Genomic DNA, 18826 nt, shown 5'->3' on the forward strand with positions numbered 1-18826 from the left:
AATTTAAATACAATTTAAAATACTTACACATTTGTACATGAACTTGTGTATTAAGTTGTTTTTAGGGTTTTCATAACTCAACATGCCTGACTGTATAAACTTGCCTTTGTGACAGCTGAAAACGATGCGAAATAAGATATTTCCGCCCAACATTATAATTGAGTTTCCAATCTAAAACAAATTCTACTCAATTACATCATATAGGTGAGGTGGAGTTGACGTCGATCGCACTGTTAAACATGACAAAGTAAGACTCAAAGGAGCTGATGGGCCATGCTCAACGAAGTAGGCCATTCTTTTTGAGAGATGGGCCCAGATTGCAGAGGGGTCATTCACATAGAGCTCAGTGAGCAAAGTAAAGCAGCATCACCAAAGTGAAATGCCTGGATTGCATTGAATTTACACAGGTAATTCTCTGCAAAGTCGATATGCACGATCGCCTCTTTCTGCAGTTGTTTTTTTTTATTTTTATCTCGAGTATTGGTGTCAAATGTTGTACACTTGTTTCCCCAACGTTTGTAAATCCTTTGGAGAAGTTATCCAGTAGAGTGCAGTGTGCCACCTTATCTTTTACTGACAAATGTACAGGAACTTTTTTTTTTTTTTCAATCTTTGTTTTCCAGTCAAACCACCATGTCTTTTCACCAGCATTAAAGGCAGATATTTTATTTGGTTGGTGAAGGGAGCACTCTGTACATGCACTCTTCAGGTTCTCACAGCACAAAGACTCAAGCTGCAGCTGATCACTATTGTAGTTTTTCCACCATGAACTAGAGGTTGGTGTGGGTTTTGCAGAGATGTGTCCCTATCATGGACTGTTGGCTTGACAACCCAAAAAGGAGGGATTTTGCAGAATTCCTAGGACATTTTATTCTCTGAATAGTCCCTCTTTAAAATTCTGATGACGGTTCTGAATTGTGCCATTTAAGAGCTTCTGCTGGTTCCTTGTCTCCTCTGTCCATGTTGCTTCTACTGTTCATAGAATCTATTGATTTTTCTCTTCTGTGGCTGTTCTAATTCTGTTACATTGCTTTTTCCTGGAGTATTGAAGACTTGTTGGCCTGTTCATTTGCCCTTATTGCTTTTGCTGACAATCCAAATTCACTGTTTGCAGCTTTTCCGTGGCTATCCTTTTTCAGGATGTTGCTTCTAAGCATTTTTGAAGCCACTTGTTTGTCCTAAGCACTGCACATGTTTTGGTACTTTTGCTTAAACTCTGCAATGGCATTTTGAAACAAAATCCTCAAATTATTCAGAGTTCCCTTCATTTGCGGTTTTGTATTTGGGGAATATTGTCTCCATTTTCATCAGTTGATTATACTTTGTATTTCTCAGTTTTCAGTGAAGCTTTATCAAGTTTGACATTTTGTCATGCAAAGATCCCAATGTTTTTGAGCGACCTCTTCCAACCTTTTTCCTTCCAGCAAGTATTCGACTTCTCCCTGTTGCAGACAGAGGAAGGGGTATCAGGGTGTGCAGCAGGGGCAGGTATTTTGCCCTCTGGCTGCAAGTCATCTGGTGACTGGTGTGTTCCCTGATAGGTCTCCAACTTCAACTGTTGTCTTTAACATCTGCTATTCTGTTGGTTGCATTTCCATGGCCTTTCCTTGCTTCTTTGTTCTGGCTTTTGTAAGCTCAGATTTCCCTTCTCTTTCTTTCAGCATCTCTCCCTGTCTTTTTGCAGATGTTCCTAGTATTGTATAGGATTATTTTGTTTCGATGTCTGTGACCGCTTTTAGATGCCACATAAAACAGCAAATACTTGTTTTCAACTTTTGCACACATTGGAGCATTTCCTAGATTAAATTAATTTGAAATATGATTAAAGTTTTTTTTTTTTGTCAATTCCAAAATGTTCTGTCATTTCCACCACAGTTAGTGCCTTGCAAAAGTACTCATTCCCCTTGGTGTTTTTCCTATATGGTTTCATTACAACCTGTAATTTAATTTTTTATTTGTATTTCATGTAATGGAGACACACACACACAAAATAGTCTACATTTGTGAAGTGAAACTTAAAAAATGAATTACAAATGGAAAAGTGGTGCATGCATATATATTCACCTCTTTCATATGAAGCCCCTAAATAAGACCTGGAGCAACCAATTACCTTCAGAAGTCACACAGATTGCACACAGTTGGACTATATTTTACTGAATGTCACATGATTTCACCTGTTCTGAAAGGCCCAGAGTCTGCAACACCACTATGCAAGGGGCACTACCACACAAGCGACACCATGAAGACCGAGGAGCTCTCCAAACAGGTCAGGGACAAAGTTGTGGAGAAGTACTGATCAGGTTTGGGTTATAAAATTTAAAAAATCAAACTTTGAACATCCCACGGAGCACTGATAAATCTGTTATTAAAAAATAGAATATGGCACCACAACAAACCTGCCAAGAGAGGGGCTCCCACCAAAACTCTCAGACCAGGCAAGGAGGGCATTAATCAGAGGCAACAAAGAGACCCAAGATAACCCGGAAGGAGCTGCAAAGCTCCACAGCGGAGATTGGAGTATCTGTCCATAGGACCACTTTAAGCTGTACACTCCACAGAATTGGGATTTACGGAAGAGTGGCCAGAAAAAAGACATTGCTTAAGAAAATAAGTAAAGACATTTGGTGTTTGCCAAAAGGCACGTGGGAAACTTCCCAAACATATGAAAGAAGGTACTCTGGTCAGATGATACTAAAATTGAGCTTTTTGGCATTCAAGGAAACGCTATGTCTGGCGCAAACCCAACACCTCTCATCACACCGAGAACATCCTCACAGTAAAGCATGGTGGTGGTAGCATCATGCTGTGTGGATGTTTTTCATTGGCAGAGACTGGGTAACTGGTCAGAATTGAAGGAACGATGGATGGTGCTAAATACAGGGAAATTCTTGAGGGAAACCTGTTTCAGGCTTCCAGAGATTTGACACTGGGATGGAGGTTCACCTTCCAGCAGGACAATGACCCTATGCATACTGCTAAAGCAACGCTTGAGTGGTTTAAGGTGAAACATTTAAATGTCTTGAAATCGCCTAGTCAAAGCCCAGACCTCAGTCCAATTGAGAATCTGTGATATGACTTAAAGATAGCTGTACACCAGCGGAACCCATCCAACTTGAAGGAGCCGAAGCAGTTTTGCCTTGAAGAATGGGCAAAAATCCCAGTGGCTAGATGTGCCAAACTTATTGAGACACACCCCAAGAGACTTGCAGCTGTAATTGCTGCAAAAGGTGGCTCTACAAAGTGTTGACTTTGGGGGGTGAATAGTTATGCGTGCTAAAGTTTTCTGTTTTTTTTGGTCTTATTTCTTGTTTGTTTCACAAATATTTTGCATCTTCAAAGTGGTAGGCATGTTGTGTGAATCAAATGATACAAACCCCACAAAAATAAACTTTAATTCCTGGTTGTAAGGCAACAAAATTGGGAAAATGCCAAGGGGGTGAATACTTTTGCAAGCCACTGTAAGTTTGTGATGGAAATGACACTTTACCGTTTTTGGAGAAAAACGACAGACTGCTTAGCATGCTTTGGCTAGTATTACAGCAGGCATATAGTTAACACAAATTACATTTAAAACATCGAAATTCTACCACAAATTAAATAAATTATAGCTTGTTTGGAAATGACTGATAATAAAAAATATTCCCTACACCAGCAATATTTACCTAGATTTTTCTTCAACTTCTGGACATGACACGTGGAACAACTGTCCACTGCAGTCATATGCTTCAGTGTCACTACGTTTCCATGGTAACCAAATTAACATTCTCTTGAAACTTTTTTTATTAGGAATTTTGCCCTCAGTGGTGGAAATGACACCACTACCAAAGGACAGGTGTATTTTGTGCAGTGGTGGGAAAAGTACGCAATTGTTATACTTGAGTAAAAGTTATAAAAAATGACTCAAAGTAAAATTATCGAGTATAAGTAAAAAGTACAACTCCAACGCTAAGACATCATTTAAAAACTAAGCATGTGTGTTAAGTGTGTCTGCCAGATCAGAGGTAGTAGGGATAACCAGGGATGTTCTCTTGATAAATGTGTGAATTGGACCATTTTCATGTCCTGCTAAGCATTCGAAATGTAACGAGTACTTTTGGGTGTCAGGGAAAATCTATGGAGTAAAAATTACATTGTTTTCTTTAATGTAGTGAGGTAAAATTAAAAGTTGTCAAAAATATAAATAGGAAAGTACAGATACCCCCAAAAATTACTTTAGTACTTGAAAGTATTTTTACTTAAAGTACTTTATACCACTGATTTTGTGTAAATATAAAGGGCATACTCACAATAAATATTGATATAGATTTTATTTAATTGACTCTTTCTCTACTAGATAACATTATATAATTAAGCAATAAGGCATGGGGGGTGTGGCCAATAGACCAGGCTAAGGGCTGTTCTTAAGCACAACGCATTGTGGAGTGCCTGGACACATTGGCCATATACCACAAACCCCCTGAGGTGCCTTTTGCTATTATGAACTGATTACCAACATAATTAGAGCAGTAAAAATGAATGTTTTGTCATACACTTCTGATATTCCACCGCTGTCAGCCAATCAGCATTCAGGGCTTGACCCACCCAGTTTATAATGTGTAGGTATTAATGTTTTCTCATAGAAAAACATAGTAGAAGCTCAAAAGTATGGGTCAGGGACAAGGCAGAACAGTGAAATGTAGGTATAAAATGAATCTGAAAAGTAGCTAAAATACTTGATAGAGATGTGTTAAAAAATTAGGGGTGATTGTAATGTGAACTTAACATATAAAGAATAAAAACATGTATTAATAAAATCCCCCAAAATTGCCCTTGTGGACATAGTGCCCGTAGCTGCAGAATCACCCTGTTACATCATATTGGGAGAAGTGGTACAATTTTCAACCACTGAGGAATCTGCTATTCCTCATCTGCTGTGATGAGGAATGGATGTGAGACTTTATGTCCATTTATAAGACAAGCGTGTGTAATAGTGTTAGCAGTATAAAACCTTAATGTTTTTTAGCATACTCGCCATGCGTCTATAATTCACCTTCTACAACCCCAGCTCTTAACACAGTGATGAACCAGTATGCTAGGGAGGGGCAAAGACTGGTGTAGACGTTGCTTGGCGACACGAGCTTCCATGCTTGTCAACAGCTATCTGTTACACTAGCTAGCTGGGTTAGCATATATTTCTTGATTAGAAAAACATTTATCTTGTCTGATTATCTGAGCGCTGTTACTGTGCTTTCGTGACGACTAACTCCATTGGCCATGGTAAGTGTTTGCTTTACTGAATGCAGCTACGCTAACATAACTTTCGCTAACATTAACGTACTGTTTTTATTTTATTTTATTTCACCTTTATTTAACCAGGTAGGCCAGTTGAGAACAAGATCTCATTTACAACTGCGACCTGGCCAAGATAAAGCAAAGCAGTGAGACTCAAACAACAACACAAAGTTACACATGGAATAAACAAACATGCAGTCAATAACACAATAGAAAAGTCTATATACAGTGTGTGCAAATGAGGTAAGATAAGGGTGGTAAGGCAATAAATAGGCCATAGTGGCGAAATAATGACAATTTAGCAATTAAACACTAAAGTGATAGATGTGCAGAAGAGGAATGTGCAAGTAGAGATACTGGGGTGCAAAGGAGCAACAACAAAAAATAACAGTATGGGGATGAGGTAGTTGCATGGGTTATTTACAGAGGGGCTATGTACAGGTGCAGTGATCTGTGAGCGGCTCTGACAGCTGGTGCTTAAATTTTGAGAGGGCGATATGAGTCTCCACCTTCAGTGATTTTTGCAATTCCTTCCAGTCATTGGCAGCAGAGAACTGGAAGGAAAGGTGGCCAATGGAGGAATTGGCTTTGGGGATGACCAGTGAAATATACCTGCTGGAGCGCGTGCTACGGGTGGGTGCTGCTATGGTGACCAGTGAGCTGAGATAAGGCGGGACTTTACCTAGCGAAGACTTATAGATGACTTGGAGCCAGTGGGTTTGGCGATGAATATGTATCCAGCCAACAAGAGCATACAGGTAGCAGTGGTGGGTAGTGTATATGGGTCTTTGGTGACAAAACGGATGGCACTGTGATAGACTGCATCCAATTTGCTGAGTAGAGTGTTGAAGGTTATTTTGTAAATGATATCGCCGAAGTCAAGGATCGGTAGGATAGTCAGTTTTACAAGGGTCTGTTTGGCAGCATGAGTGAAGGATGCTTTGTTGCGAAATAGAAAGCCGATTCTAGATTTAATTTTGGATTGGAGATACTTAATGTGAGCCTGGAAGGAGAGTTTACAATCTAACCAGACACCTAGATATTTCCGCATATTCTAAGTCTGAACCGTCCAGAGTAGTGATGCTGGACGGGCGGGCAAGTGCGGGTAGCGATCGGTTGAAGAGCATGCATTTAGTTGTACTTGTATTTAAGAGCAGTTGGAGGCCACGGAAGTACAGTTGTATGGCATTGAAGCTCGTCTGGAGGTTAGTTAACACAGTGTCCAAAGAAGGGCCAGAAGTATACAGAATGGTGTCGTCTGCATAGAGGTGGATCAGAGAATCACCAGACTGCCCAAGGCCAGACAACAGGCTCTCCGATTTGACACATTGAACTCTGTCTGAGTAGTAGTTGGTGAAACAGGCGAGGCAGTCATTTGAGAAACCAAGGCTGTTTAGTCTGCCGATAAGAATGCTGTGATTGACGGAGTCGAAAGCCTTGGCCAGGTCGATGAATACAGCTGCACAGTATTGTCTCATCAATGGCAGTTATGATATTGTTTAGGACCTTGTGCGTGGCTGAGGTGCACCCATGACCAGCTCTGAAACCAGATTGCATAGCGGAGAAGGTACGGTGGGATTCGAAATGGTCGGTGATCTGTTTGTTAACTTTACCTTCGAAGACCTTAGAAAGGCAGGGTAGGATAGATATAGGTCTGTAACAGTTTGGATATAGAGTGTTTCCCCCTTTGAAGAGGGGGATGACTGTGGCAGCTTTCCAATCTTTGGGGATCTCAGACGATACGAAAGAGAGGTTGAACAGGCTAGTAATAGGGGTTGCAGCAATTGTGGCAGATAATTTTAGAAAGAGAGGGTCCAGATTGTCTAGCCCGGCTGATTTGTAGGGGTCCAGATTTTGCCGCTCTTTCAGAACATCGGCTATCTGGATTTGGGTGAAGGAGAAATGGGGGAGGCTTGGGCACGTTGCTGTGGGGGGTGCAGGGCTGTTGACCGGGGTAAGGGTAGCCAGGTGGAAAGCATGGCCAGCCGTAGAAAAATGCTTATTGAAATTCTCAATTATCGTGGATTTATCGGCGGTGACAGTGTTTCCTAGCCTCAGTGCAGTGGGCAGCTGGTGTCTTTAGTGTCCCAGAATTTTTGGGAGTTTGTGATACAGGATGCACATTTCTGTTTGAAAAAGCTAGCCTTTGCTTTCCTAACTGCCTGTAACGGTTTTCTTTCGGTGAAGGAGAGTCGGACCAAAACGCAGCGTGGTATTCTTGATACATGTTTAATAAAGACGACACACGATCAATACAAAAACAAGAAACGTATCGAGAAACCCTAACAGCCTATACTGGTGCACATACAAACACAGCGACAGGAACAATCACCCACAAACACACACTGAAACCCAGGCTACCTAAATATGGTTCCCAATCAGAGACAATGACTAACACCTGCCTCTGATTGAGAACCATATCAGGCCAAACATAGAAATAAACAAACCAGACACACAACATAGAATGCCCACCCAGCTCACGTCCTGATCAACACTAAAACAAGGAAAACACACACGAACGATGGTCAGAACGTGACAGTACCCCCCCCTCCAAGGTGCGGACTCCGGACGCACAACCTAAACCTATAGGGGAGGGTGTGGGTGGGCATCTGTCCGCGGTGGCGGCTCTGGCGCTGGACGTGGACCCCACTCCATAATAGTCTTAGTCCACCTCCTTAGCGTCCCTAGATAGGCGACCCTCGCCGCCGACCTTGGCCTAGTAGTCCTCACCAAGGGCCCCACTGGACTGAGGGGCAGCTCGGGACTGAGGGGTAGCTCGGGACTGAGGGGTAGCTCGGGACTGAGGGGTAGCTCGGGACTGAGGGGTAGCTCGGGACTGAGGGGTAGCTCGGGACTGAGAGGTAGCTCGGCACTGAGAGGAAGCTCAGCACTGAGAGGAAGCCCAGGCAGGTAGTTGGCTCTGGCAGATCCCGGCTGGCTGGCAGTTCTGGCAGATCCTGGCTGACTGGCAGTTCTGGCAGATCCCGGCTGACTGGCGGATCCTGGCTGACTGGCGGATCTGGAAGATCCTGGCTGAATGGCGGATCCTGGCTGAATAGCGGATCCTGGTTGACTGGCGGATCTGGAAGATCCTGGCTGACTGGCAGCTCTGGCTGCTCCATGCTGACTGGCAGCTCTTGCTGCTCCATGCTGACTGGCAGCTCTGGCTGCTCCATGCTGACTGGCAGCTCTGGCTACTCCATGCTGACTGGCGGCTCTGGCTGCTCCATGCTGACTGGCGGCTCCATGCTGACTGGCGGCTCTGGCTGCTCCATGCTGACTGGCGGCTCTGGCTGCTCCATGCTGACTGGCGGCTCTGGCTGCTCCATGCTGACTGGCGGCTCTGGCGGCTCCTTGCAGACTGGCGGCTCTGGCGGCTCCTTGCAGACTGGCGGCTCTGGCGGCTCCTTGCAGACTGGCGGCATCCTGCAGACTGGCGGCTCTGGCGGCTCCTTGCAGACTGGCAGCTCCTTGCAGACTGGCAGCTCCTTGCAGACTGGAAGCTCCTTGTAGACTGGCAACTCCTTGCAGACTGGAGACTCCGGCAGCGCTTGAGAGGAGGAAGGCTCTGGCAGCGCTGGACAGGCGAGGCGCACTGTAGGCCTGATGCGTGGTGCTGGCACTGGTGGTACTGGGCCGAGAACACGCACAGGAAGCCTGGTGCGGGGAGCTGCCACCGGAGGGCTGGTGCGTGGAGGTGGTACTGGATAGACCGGACCGTACAGGCGCACTGGAGCTCTTGAGCACCGAGCCTGCCCAACCTTACCTGGTTGAATGCTCTCGGTCGCCCTGCCAGTGCAGCGAGGTGGAATAGCCCGCACTGGGCTATGCAAGCGAACCGGAGACACCGAGCGCAAGGCTGGTGCCATGTAAGCCGGCCCAAGGAGACGCACTGGAGACCAGATGCGTAGAGCCGGCTTCATGGCACTTGGCTCGATGCTCACTCTAGCCCGGCCGATACGCGGAGCTGGAATGTACCGCACCGGGCTATACACCCGCACTGGAGACACCGTGCACACCACAGCATAACACGGTGCCTGCCCGGTCTCTCTAGCCCCCCGGTAAGCACAGGGAGTTTGCACAGGTCTCCTACCTGGCGTAGCCATACTCCCTGTGAGCCCCCCCCCCCCCCAAGACATTTTTGGGGCTGACTCCCGGGCTTCCTTGCCAACCGTGTTCCCTCGTAGCGCCGGCTCCTCTCTCCGGCTGCCTCTGCTCTCCTAAGTGCCTCCACCTGTTCCCATGGGAGGCGATCTCTTCCAGACAGGATCTCCTCCCAAGTGTAACAACCCTTGCCGTCCAAAACGTCCTCCCATGTCCATTCCTCTTTACGCTGCTCCTGCTGTCTTTCACCACGCCGCTTGGTCCTGTTGTGGTGGGTGATTCTGTAACGGTTTTCTTTCGGTGAAGGAGAGTCGGACCAAAACGCAGCGTGGTATTCTTGATACATGTTTAATAAAGACGACACACGATCAATACAAAAACAAGAAACGTATCGAGAAACCCTAACAGCCTATACTGGTGTACATACAAACACAGCAACAGGAACAATCACCCACAAACACACACTGAAACACAGGCTACCTAAATATGGTTCCCAATCAGAGACAATGACTAACATCTGCCTCTGATTGAGAACCATATCAGGCCAAACATAGAAATAAACAAACCAGACACACAACATAGAATGCCCACCCAGCTCACGTCCTGACCAACACTAAAACAAGGAAAACAAACACGAACGATGGTCAGAACGTGACACTGCCTGTGTATATTGGTTCCTAATTTCCCTGAAAGTTGCATATCGTGGGGCCTATTCGATGCTATTGCAGTACGCCACAGGATGTTTTTGTGCTGGTCAAGGGCAGTCAGGTCTGAGGTGAACTAAGGGCTTTATCTGTTCCTGGTTCAATTTTTTTCGAATGGGGCATGCTTATTTAAGATGGTGAGGAAAGCACTTTTAAAGGACAATCAGGCATCCTCTACTGACAGAATGAGGTCAATAGCCTTCCAGGATACCCGGGCCAGGTCGATTAGAAAGGCCTGCTCGCTGAAGTGTTTCAGGAAGCGTTTGACAATGATGAGGGGTGGTCGTTTGACCGCAGACCCATTACGGACGCAGGTAATGAGGCAGTGATCGCTGAGATCCTGGTTGAAGACAGCAGATGTGTATTTGGAGGGCAGGTTGGTTAGGATGATATCTATGAGGGTGCCCGGTTAGGATGATATCTATGAGGGTGCCCGTGTTTAGGGATTTGGGGTTGTACCTGGTAGGTTCATTGATAATTTGTGTGAAATTGAGGGCATCTAGTTTAGATTGTAGGATGGCCGGGGTGTTAAGCATGTCCCAGTTAGCTAGCTAGCTATTGAAACTTTGCTTAGTAGTCTATGCAATTTAGCATTAATGTTAGGTTAGCTACCACACAAAGAAGTTTGTAAACATTGCCGTGCTGGATGATTATTTTTATATTTTTTTGTTGCAGAAATCTAACTTTACCTAGCATGCCAGCCTGGTCTCATAGACTAGACCGTAACATATGTAACAGTACACTTAAATCTGGGATACTGAAATTAGTATGTTTGGTATGGTTACATGACAGAAGGTTACTTAGGTTGTATGGTTACAAAGTGTATGTTTAGCAAATTCATAACATATCATACGAAATGGGCGATGGACCTCCACAAATTAATACATTTCATACGAAACATAACAGATCATTCTAAATGGAGTGTCTCAGATTTACATAGAGAATAATGCGAAATGCTTTGAGACCAGGTTGCAGCCCAGGTGTGGAGTTCTATATAATTATAATTTTCATTTTCATTCTCTCAGATTCTGTCCAGAGTAAAGCCAGCAGCTGTTGGTGGGGTGATCCCAGCAAATAAGAAGATAAAAGAAAAAAAGTCACCGCTTGTCGAGGACTTCCTAGTTCAAAGAGACTATCTGGGGGCCATTACATTGTTGGAGGTAAATGCCATTCTGGCTGCATGCCTTCTGAAGTGTGACATATAGGTTTATAGCGCTGTTATATCTTTGAACAATGCAGTGCTTACATTACTGTCTGCAAAATAAGATGCTCATCCTATCAATATGGGTGAATTTGCTCAGTTTCAGCGCAATGTTGGCGAGCGAGGGGAGGATGCAGACCTGTGGTTGGCCTACTGTGCTTTCCACCTTGGTGACTACAAGAGAGCCATGGAGGTTTGAAAACCTTTATTGAATTCAGTAACATTGGTTTGGATGTGTGAAAGTATTTTCCTGTTTTTGATTGTGTGAGACATGAACTAATACCTATGTGTCTATTCCTTCTTCAGGAATACAAGGCCCTGACAGACAAACCAGACTGCCGCCCAGATGTATGGGTCTACCTGGCCTGTACTCTCTTCTTCCTGGGGCTTTACAAAGAAGGAGAGGAGGCTTCACGCAAGGGTACCTCATCCACCTTGTTCCCCATTCTCACATTTTGTTGCTTTATTACAAAAGGTGAAATGGAAAATTAAAGACCTTTTCTCCCTGACCACACGTACTTCCTCTACCTCTTTCAGCCCCTAAATGCCAGCTGCAGAATCGACTACTGTTCCACTTGGCTCACAAGGTCAGCTTTCGCCCTTATCGCTAACTTATTCATTCAGTGCTATGGTACCAAACAACTTATATAACAGAATTTGTTCTATTATACCCTTATTTCTGGTCTATTTTATTTTTTCAGTTCAATGATGAGAAGCAGCTGATGGGTTTCCACCAGGAGTTGGAGGATGTGACAGAGGACCAGCTCAGCCTGGCCTCCATCCACTACATGCGCTCCCACTACCAGGAGGCCATCGACATCTACAAACGCATCCTGCTGCAGAACAGGTGACAGGCAGCAGAATGCACCACAGAGTGACAGAGACACTGGGAAACACTCCAAATGTAATCCTGATACATGGGAGTAGCGGCACAGACTATGAGAGGGGGAGTTAGAGAGTGAGTGGAGGGAGGGAGAGTGATAGTTTCCCTGTGTTGAGACAGAGAGAAGATAACGGAGACTGGAGAGGAGGATAGTGACTGCTTGTGCAGGTGAGAGGGTGGGAAAGAGAGATTCATTGAACATACTGTGAGTCGGCGGAGCTCATGCTGTGTTCATACTGTGTCTGCTACAGAGACTTCCTGGCCCTGAATGTGTATGTGGCTCTGTGCTACTACAAGTTGGACTACTACGATGTGTCCCAGGAGGTGCTGGCTGTTTACCTGCAGAGCGTCCCAGACTCCACCATCGCTCTCAACCTCAAGGCCTGCAACCACTTCAGGCTCTACAACGGAAAAGCAGCAGAGGTAACGCAACTTGACAAGAGAGTCCTGAGCAAATCATTCTCAAAATGTAACCTTGTTTGTCTGAATGTTGCTTTGTTATTGTTTGTAAGGCTTCAGTCAGTGACTCAGCAATGTACAACATTGTAGTATTAAACAACTAAAATCACATTTTCCTTCTCTCAGACAGAGCTGAAAAACCTGATAGATATCTCCTCCAGCTCCTTTGAATTTGCCAAGGAGTTAATCCGACACAACCTGGTGAGAGTCATGATTTATCAGCCTAGGGAACATAGCAGTTTTGCACCTCACGTGTGTAACAGCATGCAAGCAAATTACCCTTTTGATTCTTTCTCTGGTGTTCAGGTGGTGTTTCGTAGCGGGGAGGGGGCCTTGCAAGTGCTGCCTGCACTGATTGATGTCATTACTGAGGCTCGTCTCAATCTGGTCATCTACTACCTCAGACAAGGTGGGCTGCCACTTTTATTACTGACTAGCCAATCTAATGATAACTGATTGATAACTAAGTGTGTTTTTTTTACTGTTAATATATGGATAGTAATTGTATTTTTCTATCTCTCTCAGATGATGTCCAGGAGTCCTACCATCTCATCAAAGACTTAGAACCCACCACACCACAGGTTCATTCCTCTATTTCCATTCACCATTTCCAGATTTCTCTCCCTCCCTTTTTATTTTTTTCAACCCGCCTATCATTCGTCTCCTGCCTCTCAGCTATTTTAGGGACCAGTAATCTTACCCTCTCTTCCCTGCTCTCCATTTTCTTCTTCCTCCTTCTACAAGGATAGTGTAGTTTGCGGTGTAGTTCTACGTTTGCAGAGTAGTCATTCGTGATAGGCGTTTGTGTATTAACCTCCCCCTTTCTCTCTCTCTCTCTCGCTCTCTCTCTCTCTCTCTCTCTCTCTCTCTCTCTCTCTCTCTCTCTCTCTCTCTCTCTCTCTTTCTCAGGTTCAGGGCAGTGTTAGTCTTAATGTACATCAGCGTACAGTAAGTGTGTGTGTGCAGCCAGCTTTCTCTCGCCATCTCCCCCTCTTTCCCTATCCTCCTCCTCTCTTTGCCAGGGTTAGTGCAGCCATAAACTCAATGGATTGTGGTGTATGGTAAGTGCATATGTGCTGTAACCTCTCCCTGACATTTTTTCAGGAGTACATCTTGAAGGGGGTTGTGAATGCTGCACTTGGACAGGAGATGGGGTCGGTAAGTACCAGAGATACATTTAGAAACTACACTGAACAAAAATATAAGCACAACATGTAAAGTGTTGTTCCCTTGTTTCATGAGCTTTCTGTGCACAAATTTGATTACATCTTAGTGAGCATTTCTCTTTTGCCAAGATAATCCATCTACCTGACAGGTGTGGAATATCAAGAAGCTGATTAATTTAAACAGCATGATCAATGACACAGGTGCACCTTGAGCTGGGGACACAAAAAAAGGCCACTTTAAAATGTACAACTTTACAATGCCATACATGTCTCAAGTTTTGAGGGAGCGTGCAATTGGCATGCTGACTGCAGAAATGTCCACGAGTTGTTGCCAAAGAATTGAATGTTGATTTCTCTATCATAAACCGCCGCCAACGTCGTTTTAGAGAATTTGGCAGTACGTCCTACTGGCATCACAACAGCAGACCACGTGTATGGCGTCATGTGGACGAATGGTTTGCTGATGTCAACGTTGTGAACAGAGTGCCCCATGGGGGCGGTGGGGTTATGGTAAGAGCAGGCATAAGCTACGGACGACGAACACAATTGCATTTTATCAATGGTAATTTGAATGCACAGAGATAACATGACGAGATCCTGAGGCCCATTGGCATACCTTTCATCGGCCTCCATCACCTCATGTTTCAGCATGATAATGCACAGCCCCATGTCCTAAGTACCTGTGCACAATCCCTGGAAGCTGAAAATGTCCCAGTTCTTCCATGGTCTGCATAGTCACCAGACATGTCACCCCTTGAGCATGTTTGGGATGCTCTGAATTGATGTGTAGGACAGCGTGTTCCAGTTCCCACCAAAATCCAGCAACTTCACACAGCCATTGAAGATTAGTGAGATAACATTCCACAGGCCACAATCAACAGCCTGATCAACTCTATGCGAACGAGTGGTCACACCAGATAATGACTGGTTTTCTGATCCATGCCACAACTTTTTTTGAAGTGACCAACAGATGCATATCTGTATTGCCAGTCATGTGAATTCCATAGATTAGGACCTAATGCATTTATTTCAATTGACTGATTTCCTTATATGAACTGTAACTCAGTAAAATCTTTGAAATTGTTGGGTTTTATATTTTTGTTCAGTGTAAATATATAACTATAGATTCATGTACAGTGTATATACAGGGGGGAGAACAAGTATTTGATACACTGCCGATTTTGCAGGTTTCCCTACTTACAAAGCATGTAGAGGTCTGTCATTTTTTATCATAGGTACACTTCAACTGTGAGAGACGGAATCTAAAACAAAAATCCAGAAAATCACATTGTATGATTTTTAAGTAATTAATTAGCATTTTATTGCAAGACATAAGTATTTGATCACCTACCAACCAGTAAGAATTCCGGCTCTCACAGACCTGTTAGTTTTTCTTTAAGAAGCCCTCCTGTTCTCCACTCCACCTGTATTAACTGCACCTGTTTGAACTCGTTACCTGTATAAAAGACACCTGTCCACACACTCAATCAAACAGACGCCAACCTCTCCACAATGGCCAAGAGCAGTGAGCTGTGAGCTGTGTAAGGACATCAGGGATAAAATTGTAGACCTGCACAAGGCTGGGATGGGCTACAGGACAATAGGCAAACAGCTTGGTGAAAAGGCAACAACTGTTGGCGCAATTATTAGAAAATGGAAGAAGTTCAAGATGACGGTTAATCACCCTCGGTCTGGGGCTCCATGCAAGATCTCACCTCGTGGGGCATCAATGATCATGAGGAAGGTGAGGGATCAGCTCAGAACTACACGTCAGGACCTGGTCAATGACCTGAAGAGAGCTGGGACCACAGTCTCAAAGAAAACCATTAGTAACACACTACGCCGTCATGGATTAAAATCCTGCAGCGCACGCAAGGTCCCCCTGCTCAAACCAGCGGATGTCCAGGCCCGTCTGAAGTTTGCCAATGACCATCTGGATGATCCAGAGGAGAAATGGGAAAAGGTCATGTGGTCTGATGAGACAAAAATAGAGCTTTTTGGTCTAAACTCCACTCGCTGTGTTTGGAGGAAAAAGAAGGATGAGTACAATCCCAGGAACACCATCCCAACCGTGAGGCATGGAGGTGGAAACATCATTCTTTGGGGATGCTTTTCTGCAAAGGGGACAGGACGACTGCACCGTATTGAGGGGAGGATGGATGGGGCCATGTATCGCGAGATCTTGGCCAGCAAATTCCTTCCCTCAGTAAGAGCATTGAAGATTGGTCGTGGCTGGGTCTTCCAGCATGACAACGACTTGAAACACACAGCCAGGGCAACTAAGAAGTGGCTCCGTAAGAAGCATCTCAAGGTCCTGGAGTGGCCTAGCCAGTCTCCAGACCTGAACCCAATAGAAAATCTTTGGAGGGAGCTGAAAGTCCGTATTGCCCAGCGACAGACCCCAAACCTGAAGGATCTGGAGAAGGTCTGTATGGAGGAGTGGGCCAAAATCCCTGCTGCAGTGTGTGCAAACCTGGTCAAGAACTACAGGAAACGTATGATCTCTTTAATTGCAAACAAAGGTTTCTGTACCAAATATTAAGTTCTGCTTTTCTGATGTATCAAATACTTATGTCATGCAATACAATGCAAATTAATTACTTAAAAATCATACAATGTGATTTTCTGGATTTTTGTTTTAGATTCCGTCTCTCACAGTTGAAGTGTACCTATGATAACATTACAGACCTCTACATGCTTTGTAAGTAGGAAACACTGCCGATTTTGCAGGTTATCAAATACTTGTTCTCCCCACTGTATATAGTTCTGCCTTGATACCCACCTGATTTTGTTTGTGTGACACGATCATGTAATTTTTTCCATTACAGAGAGATCATCTGAAGATTGCTCAGCAGTTTTTCCAGCTGGTTGGTGGCTCAGCTAGCGAATGTGGTGAGTGCTCCTCCAGATATTTAAAATACTGACTAGAATGACATTTTTGTACTGCACTAATTCAATGGTAAATACGTTTTTACACTGATGCTTTCTTTAACAATTCCTTTCCCTGTGTCTTAGACACCATCCCTGGCAGACAGTGCATGGCTTCTTGTTTCTTTCTGCTCAGGCAGTTTGAGGATGTGCTCATCTACCTCAACTCTGTCAAGGTAAGCACAGCATAATACCCCGACACATTTGTGTCCACCTAGAATATTGATGTTCTATAATTATCATTCTTCAATGGATTCTAAATACTCTGAACTCTCATTGCTCACAGAGTTACTTCTACAACGATGATGCCTTCAACTTCAACTATGCACAGGCCAAAGCTGCTGTTGGCAACTACAGGGAGGCAGAGGAGGTAAAACCTTGACATGTCCTTTTGGGATTATTTGATGTCATTTTATTAACTTTTTGTATGTGTTTTATTGTCTGTTAAAAGTGTGTGCTTTCTCTTTGTTTCCCAGATCTTCCTGTTGATTCAGAATGACAAGAACAAGAGTGACTATGTGTACCTGAGCTGGCTGGCACGCTGCTGTATGTTCTCCTTCTCATTAAACGATGTAAACATTTGCTGGTATAACACTGTGATTGTTCTATTGTTGTCAATGAACCCTGTTGTCCTATTTAGACATTATGAACCAGAAGGCCCGTCTGGCCTGGGAGCTGTACATGAAGATGGAGACCTCAGCAGAGTCCTTCAGCCTCCTGCAGCTCATTGCCAATGATTGCTACAAGGTTACTCTCCTTTGTTAATTCCAAAATCACTCAACTTCCTAAATGTTTAATTTCCCCATCAGGACAGAAGTTATTTCATTCTGAGAGCACTTCTTACACCAGCGGTGGAAAAAGTACCAAATTGTCATACTTGAGTAAAAGTAAAGATACCTTAATAGAAAAGGACTCGAGTAAAATACTAGAGTAAATGTCTAAAAGTATATGGTTTGAAATATACTTAAGTATTAAAAGTACATGTAATTGCTAAAAAAATACTTATGTATCAAAAGTAAGAGTACAAGTATAAAGAATTTCAAATTCCTAATATTAAGCAAAGCAGACGGACACTTCTAGTTTTTTTAAAAATTTCCAGACACTCCAACATTCAGACATCATTTACAAATGCAGCATGTGTTTATTGAGTCCGCCAGATCAGAGGCAGTAGGCATGACCAGGGATGTTCTCTTGATAAGTATATGAATTCAAAATGTAACGAGTACTTTTGGGTGTCAGAATGTATGGAGTAAAAAGTACAATTTTCTTTAGGAATGTAATAAAGTAAAAGTAGTCAAATACCCCAAAAAACTACTTAAGTAGTGTTTTTTACACCACTGATTTGCACCATGTGTAACTCTTCTCTCTCTCATCTACAGATGGGCCAGTTCTACTACTCAGCAAAGGCATTTGATGTCTTGGAGAGATTGGACCCCAACCCTGAGTACTGGGAGGGCAAAAGGGGGGCCTGTGTGGGTATCTTTCAGCTAATTTTGGCCAGCAGAGAACCCAGGTAGGTACCATGTCTACCTTAGCAATCTATTGGATTGATATAGGATCATGAATGTCACCACTTTGTATAGCGTTAAAATAATCTGTCCTCAGCTCAATGACCTACACTTTTTTTTTTTTTTACATGATGGGCTGTATTTTGCATTGCTGAAGTCTGACAATGTGAGTGTTTATGTTTCCATAATGTGCTCAATTGTGTGTATTTTACAGGGAGGCTTTGAGGGAAGTGCTGCCCTTGCTGAGGCACACTGGGAATCCTCAAGTGGAATACATCATCAGGATTCTGAAGAAATGGGCCAAGGACAACAGGGTTTCTCTGTGATGTTATCATTCCGTACTTAAGAATGCATAGCCTATATGAAGAAAAGGGTCCTTTGGGCAAACTGACAGTCAAATGCAAAAATTCACCAAAAGTGCCAGTTTGTTCATTGTACATCTCTTTCCTGTTTGTTATTTTGTTAGTACATTGTATTGGTGTCGTTTTTTTGCACATTTATTCTGTACATATTTGCTTATGTGAATAAATATTGAAATCTTATACCACATTTGTGCTTTTACTATCTCTGGCCTTGACATCACGTTTTAGAGCACATAAAGA

General features: G+C 43.9%; 1 protein-coding gene across 1 annotated transcript; it reads left to right on the forward strand.

Moving 5' to 3' along the window:
- Positions 1–273: 273 nt before the first annotated feature.
- On the forward strand, positions 274–18766 carry LOC110538475 (intraflagellar transport protein 56). The gene is made up of 18 exons (XM_090191404.1): positions 274–285; positions 11105–11239; positions 11381–11473; positions 11587–11701; positions 11818–11867; positions 11982–12127; positions 12415–12586; positions 12749–12823; positions 12929–13031; positions 13148–13203; positions 13727–13780; positions 16617–16680; positions 16804–16892; positions 17003–17086; positions 17193–17262; positions 17357–17463; positions 18096–18229; positions 18439–18766. The coding sequence occupies exons 1-18, from the start codon at positions 274–276 to the stop codon at positions 18548–18550; spliced, it is 1671 nt and encodes a 556-aa protein (XP_090047530.1). The 3' UTR covers positions 18551–18766.
- Positions 18767–18826: the final 60 nt, after the last annotated feature.

Source organism: Oncorhynchus mykiss, chromosome 12 (assembly GCF_057628025.1).
Source record: "Oncorhynchus mykiss isolate SJ-2025 chromosome 12, ASM5762802v1, whole genome shotgun sequence".
In the NCBI taxonomy this organism is placed as follows: domain Eukaryota; kingdom Metazoa; phylum Chordata; class Actinopteri; order Salmoniformes; family Salmonidae; genus Oncorhynchus; species Oncorhynchus mykiss.

Coding starts and splice junctions, on each gene's coding strand:
- LOC110538475 (XM_090191404.1), top strand. Junction 16,893..17,002: donor TCTACCTCAACTCTGTCAAG/GTAAGCACAGCA, acceptor CATTGCTCACAG/AGTTACTTCTACAACGATGA. Junction 18,230..18,438: donor TTGGCCAGCAGAGAACCCAG/GTAGGTACCATG, acceptor TGTATTTTACAG/GGAGGCTTTGAGGGAAGTGC.